Source organism: Adiantum capillus-veneris, chromosome 9 (assembly GCF_014529385.1).
Source record: "Adiantum capillus-veneris isolate H3 chromosome 9, ASM1452938v2, whole genome shotgun sequence".
NCBI classification, from domain to species: domain Eukaryota; kingdom Viridiplantae; phylum Streptophyta; class Polypodiopsida; order Polypodiales; family Pteridaceae; genus Adiantum; species Adiantum capillus-veneris.
Genome location: NC_140939.1, coordinates 89803372 through 89815879, shown reverse-complemented (window position 1 = coordinate 89815879; position 12508 = coordinate 89803372). Strand labels below are relative to the sequence as shown.

The following is a 12508-nucleotide window of genomic DNA, read 5'->3' as shown; positions in this document are numbered from 1 at the left end:
ACATAAAATGAGCGGCCGGACAAAGATGAAGCCTAAATGCCCAAGAGGACCAGTGGCGATGCAAGTATTCCCTAGACCAAGGCAAAACACAAGAGTGTTGAATGCTCTGACACAACTCCCGTTTTCTTTAATGTCTACTTTCAGAAGTTTTCTTGCCACGAAATGCCTATTCAGCCTCCAGCCAGACTTAGGCTGCCACAATGCCCACATTTACCCAGTCTCATAATGACAGAAATGTATGCCTCACATAAGACTAACTGCCTCAATAAGACTGGTTACTCTAAAGCATGAAGCGCCTGGGTCAAGACCAAAGAGCCGACCCTTATGTACTTCAGGCATGGAAACTCTGATAAAGACCAGAGTTTATGTAAGAAAAAGCCTCATACAAGTGGCAACATTCAAAGCTTCTTCTTTGCACTGTACAATTTTATGCACAATTCTTATCCTGGTGCGTATTTGTACGAGCCCCCTTTTAGAAACAACGTCTACTCAAGGCACATGTAGTCTTGTTTGAGTCAATATAACATCTCAACTCACAATTGTGAGTATGGCAAAAAAGGTTAAACGCAATTCTGACAATGGCCTGGGTTTATGTGAGTTTCTGTAAGCTTACTTGAGAAGAAGCTTCTGGTTTTCCAGAGATTTCTGGGAGTTGAAATTGTTAAGATCGTTTGCTGCAGCTCGCTCGTGTTCTTCTTGCCGGCTATGGGCGATGCAGATACCGTGCAGCCCGGTAAGAGCCTGCCTGCCTCTCCATCTGTCCTTCAAATCCGGCATTCTCTCTCTCTCTCTCTCTCTCTCTCTCTCTCTCTCTCAACTTCTTCTTCTTCCTCTCTCTTCAAACGATCACAGAGTCCGCCATGGATCTATCAACTGTGGGGAGTCCTATTGATGCGACTAATGAGATAATCAACAAAATCCAAGTGTCGGAATATGCGTTTTATATCCGAACTTAAATTTGCCGAACGGGCAACATAGCAAGGCGCGCAAAATCGATAGGCTTTAAAAACAAGGTCGTCTACTGGTCTACAGTGGACGAGGGCACTGCCTAAAAGTAAAAATTAAAATTGCTGGTTCAAAATGTTTTTGAATTATGTTCGGTAGCTCATAGTAGTAACTCATATAGATTGTGATTTAGGAAAATATTAAATTTTGCGCTATGAAAGATATGTGGTTTATAGTAGTAACTTATTGAAAAGTGTGGCACAAGAGAGAGAGTATTCAAATCTGAACCAATATTTGTGAGTGCTAAGGAGATATTAGAGAAGGACAGCTATATCAGAGTATATTACAAGCGTGGGATCGGTTGGTATATCTGAAAATGGTCAAAATGAAGGCTGTACTTTGTAGAATATGTGTCGTGTATCTCCAATATTGTGGAAAACTAGGCATATAGAGCCTGCGACATAGTCAAATTGTGACATCGGACCATTGTACTAGTTATGTAAAGTTTTCATGAAAAGAGTTCAAAATACAAATTATATAATCAATTACTATATCTTGCCAATAATTATTTCTCAAATGATATGAACAAAAGGACATTGCCAAAAAGCATTGTAGCAAATCGATTGACAAAGATAGCATATTTAAAATCCTGTTTCAATCGAATAACAGGGAACTTGGAAACTAGACATCTATACATAAGCAATTTGTGGTTTGTTCTCTTCAATGAGTGACAAAGAAATTCCAAAAGTGATACATCTTTCAGGTCCGAAGACTTTTCTGCATATACCATTTCTATATTTCTGCAGAGAAAAAAGTGAGCTATAGTAGCTAAGTTTTTTTTGGGGCACCGATCTCCAAGACTTTGTATCTTAAAATAATAGTTTGATTTTGTGGATGGGCCCAATGGTAAGATCAATTATCTCTTGAGGGAGATTTTTTTTGTCGTGGCGGCTTTGTGAAATTTCTGTTACTCCTCAATATTTGGTCGTTTGGGCTATACAATCTCAAACGGCAGATGGATTTTTGATGGGGACGAGTTGTCAACACTTGTGCCTGCTCCATTAAAATCTTTACTTGAGTAATGATTTAATCGACATTTATAACCATGTTTTGAGAGTCGAGCCTTGCACCACGAAACAAATGGATTTTGTTACTAGACTCTACATGAGAACCATAGCAAACACGTTAAAGCACGAGAGAATATTTATGAAAGAGAAGGGGCTTCTCTTTGATACTTATGTTTTGTTGTCTCTTCATAATTGCTACATTACGAAGATAGGTGTTCTCATTTAAATGGTGGAGCCACTTGTATAACTATATTCACACGTACACTTTGAGAATCTTTGTTTGTATTTCTGATGGCAATGTATACTTTGGGTTTTGCATGGCTCTATGGATATGAATATGCATAATTGAGAAGAATCCATTTGCAATATTTTTAAAATAGCAAATACATGATAGTGAGTATCATACCATTGAGACATCTGAAATCCAAATGAAGAAATATAGAGGAGTAAGTAATTTTACCTTGAGATAGAAACAATAAAACAAGTAAGGATGGGATACGAGCAGTATTTGTACATATTGTATCGATGAATAAGGCAATATGTATGTTTTTTGAGTTTTTTTATCATGGAAAGGTTGCTCAGCGATACAGTTAGAGAAATGGACTATTACTTGTTGTTTCGTTGCACTTTGTTTGAAGTTGTTTGGTTTTCTCTTCTAGTTTATTTCAAAGTTTTTTTTTAATAACAGTGATGGTATATTTACTTCAAGAAGTTTGTTGTGTAGTAGCTCAAAAGAGTATTATTGTTATTTGTCTTTAAGGTCTATATTATATTTGAAAGACTTGGTCATTGTTTTTCAAAAACTTTTGTATATGTTCAGTACCAAATGAATTTGTATTAGCACGATATCATTTTAAAGGAAGTTGAACACGGTAGAATAGTGATTATGACACAATTGGGCAAAAATGTGACATATAGTAAAAACTATTACTTTTCATGGTCGTAAAACAAATTTTCTGTCTTGAGCAGTAGTTTGTTTTTTTCTCAAATGATATATTATAGTCTTCAATATTATAAGTTCGCAATACTAATATGTATTTTGAGGAAGCAAATTGTGTTCGTAAATTGACCAAAGACACTTTAAGAAAAACCAAGAATACAATGTCTCTTAGAGCAAAGAAGGATCATTCCTTTTGTTCTATATTGTTTTAAGCAATATTAAAAAACGGTCCTTTTTTGTATTGATAGTATATAGTACTATAATTCGTAGTCGTCTTTTTTAGCGGTCTTGTAATTTTTTAAATCTATATGTGATTAAGTGAATTTATGCATGTATGTAGTTATTAGTAGTGAGGAATCTCAAACTCCGAGCGAACTTTTTCGAGCAATGATAAAATCGAGCGAGTTAGTGAGAGGCACTTTATGATTAACTGCAAGCCTTCTTGTGCATCAGCGTTTGACCTTGCAGGCAAACCTCTCTCCCCCACCCCCCCACCCCCCTCTTACTTTTGCACTATATTGGAGTATTTTCCACCTCTTTGTTTAATTACAGTAGACCTTAGTATTTTTCAACTCTTTGCTCATGGGGTAACCTTATTAGCCAACTATCGTGAATATTTTAGGGTGCTGCAAATTGAGACTGTCACCTATTTTTTGTTATTTGTTAACCAATATATCCTTGTTGAGTTTTATTCGGGTTTTGTGAGGAATCTACAAAGATTCCAAAAGACAAATTTGAAGGTCGGCTGCAAGCAAGAAGTTTGTGTTGTGTCGATTACTGCATGCTTGTCTCCCCACCTTTCTTGAAAGGGAGAATCTCAATAAAATCCATTAAGATTTTGTTCCCCACTTTTTTTAATCCCCCCCCCCCACCCCCCCACTCTCTCTCTCTTTAATCATGCATGCAATAAAAAATGACTCCATAGTGACCTCTCTCTCTCTCTCTCTCTCTCTCTCTCTCTCATCAATTGTGTTCTTGGCATAACCCTCCATCACCTGACTGGGATATCGGAGGCGACAATCCACAAACAACAAGCCGGACAAGACCTTCATTACATCAACAGACCCCAAAACCACCATGAGAGATGTAGCAGAGCCAGACGGATGAGAACCACTACAAGATTTTACAGACCAATCAAATGCCACCAAAGAATGCTAGAGCAATGGCGATCGAAACCATCAAAGAGGGGAGCCTTGCTACAAAACTCCCCCTTGTCGGGACCACCACAAAACCGTCAGAAACACAAAAAGTATTGGTCGCCATTTGCCCCCAAGCAAGGGGAGAAGAGGGCGGCCTCCCTTGGATCCAAAAGAATGTGAGGACGCGTACGAAGCACATCCTCAAGGCTGGAGATCCAAGATCCTCCATCTGAGGATAACCCACCTGCGCAAGGGTACTGTCACCACGAGAGAGAGCAATGCTAGAAACCCCCGAAGAGCAAACCGCCTTCTCGCAAGCTAGTCTGAACCTCTTGGATTCCCTGAACCTCACAGGCTACAGTCCTGCTCAATAAAAGACGCTCCATCAAACCCTTAAGAGAGAGCTTTAAAAAAAAGCATCCCTAAAGAACTCACAAAGAGAGAGTTTTAAAATTTAAAATATACCTCCCTAAAGGATCTTTGTCCACGCAGATCCTTTAGGAATGTTTTTATTTATTTATTTTTAAAGTCACTCTTTTTTGGACTCCTTTAGGGAGGCTTCAAAAAAAAAAAAAAAACTGTCTTGTAGTGAATACAAAGTGAATATGTAGACCCGTATTCACTACTCGGTCTAGAGTTTCAAAACACATCAATTTGTCTCCTAGATTCAAATGGAATCTTTCAAATTGCAAAGGAAAAGAAGTTGTCGCCCCCCCCCCCCCCCAAATTTTGCACGAAACACATCTCCGTCTCTTTGTTTTCGCCATCGTGCTCTCGTAGATGCTCGAGGTGCTACTATCACTACGCACAATAGAGATGCCTTACCAAGCTATCCTTAGCGCCATCGAGTCCAAGAGCAGAGAGAGAAATATACACATCTCTTGCATCAGCCCGAGTCTCTCACCGTAGCAACCATCTCTCTCTCAGTCCTCGTCGAATTGTAAACTGGAGCATTATCAATCCAAAGAAGACTGTGATCGTGTTCACTTCCATGTGATTGGAACTCGATGACGAGGAGAAACTTTGATTGTACCATATATAAATGATGCACGCTTCAATGTGTCTCGTAAGCATGTTGTCCTATGGTTATAATACCGTGCACATGTAACTGGGTCTTCTCTTACCCACCGGGCCGGTGGTCCCCTGCCTCCAATCGTACCTAGCTAGGTATGGGGTGACTTTATCACAGAAGCTCATGATGTTGAGGTTACTCGCAATGTGGGAATTATTGTGAGAATTTGTCTAAAACGTCTAGTGCACCATGATAGTTTTTCTTGACCTCAAACTCCTCATAGGTCTCAAGACCAAGATAGTTGAGCATAATACTGGCCGAAAATAATGCCAACTTTACTCTCTTCAACATGGACTATAAGACAATTTCTGCACCATTCGTCCCTCTTTATCACTAAGGCAGTTAAGCTTGAATGAGGAGATAATCAACAATCAAAATGCATCTAAAAGACCTTTTTTTCATCATTAGGTTTCTTACACTATCCATGATTCAGAAACAAACAATGCAACATATTATTGTTTGACAGAACTTGAAATTAATACCACTGCTGCGAACTAAAGCAGGTATCTGCTCAACAACAAAAGCAGATATAACCACCAACTTGACATGCAATTTACCACACATATTATAAATTTCCTTTGTAAAGTCGATTGACCAGATAGAAAATCTTCCATGTCAGATCCAAGTCCTGCGACCAAATTAGGCATGTGGAGTGCAGGTAGCCCCAAATACAATTGATTGCAAATAGCACTCAAGCATAGGGTACACCGAATTGTTAAAGTACATATGCTACCTCGCAAACATACTTTACGTAGAATGCTCTGGCCTGTGAGAGACCTCATAATCAACGTGGACGAAAGCACGCTCAATAAAAGGGAGGGACTCCAATTTATCCTGCAGACCTTCTCCAATATCATGCGACTCACCCAACTGCATTTCCTTCAGCAGCACAATGTCCACCTCTGCTACATACTCTCCACCGCATGAATAGGCCCTCACAGTATCAATTTGCTGAATATGCTTCTCGAAATTCCAGCATACATACGTTATTTTCTGCAAGATTTCTGGAGTTGTCTTCTTCCCTACTGATAACCTTATATTTTTCCGAATCTTTCCAATCCAACATAAGAAGGTATAGATGGCAAGCTGTAATAGGTGAAGAGAAGCTGAAAACACCAATAAAGAAGAGAAAAAAAAACCAAAATACTACTGAAATTTGTGGATATTCCGAAAATACCCCACAGAATTCAAAATTTCCCTCATATTTTGCCAAAAACTCCCAAAATGCCCTTGAATTTTTTTTTAAAATCCCAAAATACCCCTTGTTAGTGTCACAAACATTTCTTAAGACAGTTTTCTTTGCAATCTTCATAGAAAGATTGGTTGTCTCAATCAAAGATGGTAGAAGTAGGATTTTAGATGGTAGTAGGTGTTGTGGACTATCAAAATGAAATGATTCATTATTTGTAGACGCAAATGCCTCTATTTGTGAGTTTGGTGGCAAAAAGTTTTATCCAAGACAATCAAAGATAGATTTCTCTCCTGAAATTTGTGTAAAGTCCTCAAATTTCAAAAATCTCTAATATACCCTAGTGCCAATCTTTCCTAGATTTGCTCCTATTTTTGCATAGTTAATTCTTTTTGACAGGTATTTTGGCATTTTTTTCCTAAACATAACTAGCATAACGTACAGAAAGTGATATAAGTAGGGAAATAAAATTCTGAAAACAGAGTTTTCAGAGGCTTCTAAAACAAGAAATAAAAGGTGCTTGGTAACTGAAGACCTTACACATTGAAGTCCAAAAGGCTAAGACATTCAAGCTAGTTACTTTCAACTAAGGCATTGTCTGAAAATGGCTCAAACAAGTGGCCCTTTTATCAAAATAAAACATACCAGTAAAGCACCCAAAGGATCAATCCACAATCAAAATTTCGTTGTCAGAATTGCAGATGCAAGGCCAAGCCCATAAAAAAAGTGGTCATCAGCTTAGGCTTTGACTAGCTTGCTTTTAAAAGTCTAGTAGTATATAGCCAATGCAAACATGAAAACTATAGAAACACCCATTATCACAATCACCAAGTAACCCTTGTGGCCTTCCAAGTCTACTTGCTTTTCCTCAAACAAGGAGACCCTCTTAATAAATGGTCTGATAAATGTCACCTACAATCTTGCAAATTCTCATAAGCACTTGCCTTCATGATGAGCTTCTCAATTGAGATGATTGCAATTTGAAGACCCAAAGATGCCATCACTGTTGAGAACACAAGAATACCCTGGAACCAATCAACACTCAGCAGAGAAGCAAGTATGTGATTGAGGTGAAAGATAGCTGTGTAGAAAGCCTTACCCCACAGGCTGCATGTGATGCTTGCCAATTGGATATGTGTGTGGGTTTGGTTTGCGCATTTTCATGGATGTGAACCAGAGTATACGTCCAGACATAAGGTCCCGGAAAGAGTGGGGCAGCGAGTGAACCACTCACAGTTGCCACAAAAACTGTGGCAGCAAAGATAGAAAAGTTAGCCAAATTTGAGATATTTATCGCAAATGTTTCCCATTTTGTTGTGACAGCTATCTCTGCTTCTGTGGCCTGTACAAAAATCTGTTACTTAATCTGAAGAAAGCCCAAGATCGCACATCTGTAAAAAGTAAAAGCCCCTACATACTGTGCTATCATCTTGGCCATCAAGATGAAACAACAGTAAGCTAGGTCCAAATATGAAATTTACAACATGATGAACAGGCCCATGTACGCATGCACATGTAATCCACACATGAGAAGAAGCCCAACGTAATTATCAAAAATGACAAAATCAGGCCCCTTGATACTCAAGTTAACACATTGGCACGTACCCGCTATGTAGTGGTTGATTCAACTATTGCACATGGCAATACAAATACGTTCTTCACTTTCTCTTTCTTAACACTAGGTTGGTAGACATAAAAGTGTCCTTTCAGGGTTTTGAAAAAAACCTCCAAAACCATTGTAGATCCACTCATTTTGTAAAATCCTTTTATGAGGTTATAGTTCAAGGACTACTACACATGTAAAAAATAAGAAACTTGTAAAATTTCTCATCTTTTGGTCACACCAAGCCTCCAAAGTTGATGGACCATTACATTTTCATCAAAACAGTCATTTCTTACGTTTTGTTGCATAAAAATAAGATTAGGGATTTTTGTAGGACTTGAGATAAATTCCCTAGTTAACTTCAATGGGTTGGTGATCAGAACATATGATTGCTTCTCACTCACTATTTTTTGTTTTCCCAAAAGAAATAGGTATAAAAAAGTTGAATTTTTACCATTCTGCAAACCTATCATCAAAGTTTCTATAGCCACGCTAAATACAAATAATGTATGCATGTTTTCTTAGTTCCCTATTGTCCTTTAGGTTCATAAGGAGCCATGGAGCATGTCAAAAGAATATTATATCTCTTACCAAGGGGAATCTTGGGGACAAATATGAAGTGCTAAATACAACAAACATGAAAAAACTGGGTTCAACATTATGAGTAGTAGAATCCCATAGAAACTATTCAATATCTACCTAAAATTGATCCTTATGACTAGGTATGGTTACTACCTACAAAATGCATGTAGTTGTCACAAGAAACTAACAATATTGAAAAAGCTATATTTGATATACTAGAATGTTTCATTTTCTTCTATAATTGAAAAAATCAACCATCGTTGTCTACTATGCAAAATAGGGTATTAGGTGCCCCAAAACTCAAGAAATATTAGCTTTATGTTACAATATGCGACATAGAAAATAAAAACTGCATTTGGATATCATGAAAGCCACCAAAAAAATCATAGAAGAGCTAAAATTGGCTCAAAAACAGCAACCTCGCTATCACCTGCTGCAGCAAAGAAAAATACACAGGCCCAAAATACACCCACATGGAACAAAAATAGAAATTTCATGCATGCCCTCCACCCAAAAAACACCCCCTTACTCGACCACTCCCCATTGGCCTGATCCCCTATGGCCATGCTAGCAAATTTCCTCCCTATAGACCCTGCCTTACGGCAGTGCCAATAAACAAGTGAAAGAGTCACTACAGCTTTCAAAAACAATAAGAGACTGATAGAATTGTTTAAACTGGTATCAGTGTTTGGGAAAGGATTGCATCAACTTAGTCTTGAGCCGATTGAAAATCGAGACTAGCTGCTGCTGCAAACCATGGTAAACAAAAGAAAAATGGATGAAATATGTGAGAAATTCGTCCAAACATTTTGCAAATCTCAAAAATTTTGCTAGTATGTGCCGTATTTTCGGTTTTTTCTTTGTGAAGAGGAAACTTAATCAGACTTTCTTGAATGTTAACTGATCAATATAATTGGATTGGGTACTTCAATGTCTGCATTGGAAGTTGCATTATTGGAAATTGTTCACTTGGCCACTACACGTACATCTCAGAATTGTCCAGTGCATTCTCATGGATTATGTGCAATTTTTCTTACCCTTGTTACCTTGTTCTCGGTTGTGCAAATTTTACACACACACACACACACACACACACACACACACAAACACATAGTTTAAGAATGCTAAAGTGAAGCTTCACCTTGCACAATTCTAATAAATTCTACACACACATATATTAATTAGTTCTATTTATTTCACCTTTCATTTCACAACTTCACATGGCATTACATTTCTTGCATTTTAAAGCTTGATTCAATAAACATTCTTCAACATTCATGATCAGTTAACATTCAAGAAAGTCTGATCAAGTTTCCTCCATTTCAAGAAAGTCTGATCATTTTAAACTTGCATGACCAATACATCTTGTTCAGTATATTTTGCATATTCCATGCCTATGATGATATTGGCCAGATTATCATAAATTTGACGACGCGGGATGAAGCCATATTGAGATTGATGCAGGCTTTCATGCAGAAATCCCTTGAGACAAATAACGTTCATTTTAGCCATTAATTTATATACCACAGACATGAGCGTAATTGGTCGCCAATGAGAGAACTCTTCACATAGTGCTTGCTTACGTATCAACTTTAGGAGCCTTCTTTCTAGAAGGAAGGCATTTGCTACTGCTCCCAGGCCGTATTCATCATTATCAATAGTGGCAACTTCAAGTAATCCCAGAACCACAAGAAAACCACAGTAAGACCATCCCAACTAGGTGCTTTCCAACGGCCCAAATCAAGCAGACTCCTATACAATTGCGACTCAGTAAAAGAAACCTCCAAGTCTTGAGCCTACTGAATTGAAAGGATGGGAGTATCATGCGAAAGGAACGAGCGACGCACTTGGAAAGCTTCGTATGTAGGATGTAAAGGGGCCTCAAAGATCTTTCCAAAATGAGACTGTAGAACCTAAGCCACAGCTTCGGTAAGGAGGGGTTTCACTCTCCCAATGAAAGCTTGATTCTTTCGATAGCTTGAGATTGCCTAGAAGAATTGCTTAGAAGCACAACCTAAAGCTTGTTGACAAGCTTGAGTCTGCCATTTAGCCAGTTTCCTCTCATCATTATGTTGTAATAAGGTGCAAGTAGATAACAACTCAACCACCTGAGTCTCATCAAGAGAGGAAGTGTTGATGAATTGCATCAATCTATGTCTACACCAAGGAGCATTTGAGATGACGAAGGAGGAATGGCATCCTCAATCATAGTGCAAAATTGATCATGCTTAAGATAAGCATTGTTCACATGCAGAATTCGCTTCTTGGGTAGGGATAACTCGCACACACACACACACACACACACACACACACACACACACACATGAATGAGAAAAGGAAATCTTATGAACTAAAGAAAGAAAGTAATTTTCTTAAAAAAATCTAAAGAGAAACTAAATAAGATTTCATAAAAAAATTGTGAGGTCCCCACCCCGTCGTATCAAACGGCGGATCTGATGGTGAACCTGGTGGCCACTAGATCTAAAGTGGAAGCAAACAAAGTGGTTCAGGGTTCAACTAGCGGACGATCTCTCATCACAAGGTGAGTCGAGTTCAAGCCTACTAGCATCGAGATCCAGCTCCACCTCGCAGGGGAAGCGTACTTAACCTATTTAGCGATCCTACGACCCACCTTCCAAGAGAAGAGAAACCTCGAGTGCCTTTTTCCCCATGTTTCAGAGGCACGTACACTTGAGACTTCGCCGCTCTAGGGGCAATGAGTAATACTAACGTCGATTTATAACACTATGGGGACTGAGAGTTCCCGACCAATCGGGACCACCCTTCTCATAGGCATTGGCAACCTGAGCCAAGCCCCCACTTTCCACCCCCACACTCACACTTCCTTGTGTGCCCTAATTACTAACACAGTGGTTGTTCAACATAAAAGTTCCTTGGTTAAATTCCAATTCACAAGTTTGTTAAGACAACCCTTCAATCAGTATTGCACAGCAGCACCAAGAGAGAGTTCTAGTAAAAATTCTACTCAAACTTATTTATTAAAATTCCAATGTTCTGGAGGTACAACATCCCCCCTCTAGCAAGAGTTTACTCCTCCCGTTGTTGCCTAGCTGCCCATACAACTAGGTATGTCCACCACATAGAAAGCAGGACATGGACATTCCCACCGCTTAACCATCAGTCGTGGGTATCCACCGCTTAACCAGCAGTCGTGGATTCAAGAGCCCTTAACCAGGAACTCTGCCCCCTGTGATCAGGAGGGGGATTAAGACTAGTTCAACATTGGAAGTAGAATGAACATGCCGAGCTAAATTTTCCCTAGCAAACATTCTTTCGTATTGCAAACAGTATATCCATCAACCATTCTTTCCTACTTAACTTTAATATACAATTGAATTCAAATGCCGAGGTTTCCGTCGGATTTCTCCAACATGTTTGGGGATATGTTCTTTCCTAGCTAAACGTGTGCAATGTTTAATTAAACAACTTGAATAAAATTGTGACCTACCTCTTCCATTTCTTCATCAATGGCCCGTGAGATGGCCGGTGCTTGCTCGTCCATGGGAGCTTTTCCTTTCCCATTCACATTGCTTGTTCCCACCTCACGGTCGTGGGCTCCACCAAAGCGAGTTCTCTTAACCGGGGCCATTTTACTCACTACTTTAAATGATAAACTTGAAGAAAAGAGCTAAAATCTGAGAGCATCATAACAACCAAATGGCAGATTAGAAATATTAAAGAATCCTCCTTAGGCAAGAGATTAGATTTTTCCTTCGAGACCTAGCAATTTTATGGGTAATTCCTTACTTACCCTATGGGAAATGGCTCTAAGGTTAATTACTTGGCTTAGATGATTAAGAAATTTAGAATTTTACTAATTGATTCACGAAAGAGATGAAGTAAGCAAGCTCATTCATTTTCCTAGAGCAATATGAAGATGCAGAATTGCCGCAGGCATGTGTGACATAAAATTCTCTTCTTAATGGCCTAATGACGGATTAATTTTCAGC

General features: G+C 38.8%; 1 protein-coding gene and 1 pseudogene across 1 annotated transcript in view; both read right to left on the bottom strand.

The window, feature by feature from the left end:
- LOC147450786 (uncharacterized) overlaps positions 1 to 951 on the bottom strand; it is a 44135-nt gene extending 43184 nt beyond the window's left edge. Inside the window, exon 1 of the mRNA XM_086519823.1 lies at positions 614 to 951. Coding sequence (XP_086375949.1) covers positions 614 to 777 — 164 coding nt within the window. The 5' untranslated portion in view covers positions 778 to 951. The remainder of the gene's footprint in view (positions 1 to 613) is intronic.
- A 4959-nt stretch (positions 952 to 5910) lies between these two features.
- On the bottom strand, positions 5911 to 7688 carry LOC147450785 (metal tolerance protein 5-like; annotated as a pseudogene).
- Between the last annotated feature and the right edge of the window lie 4820 nt (positions 7689 to 12508).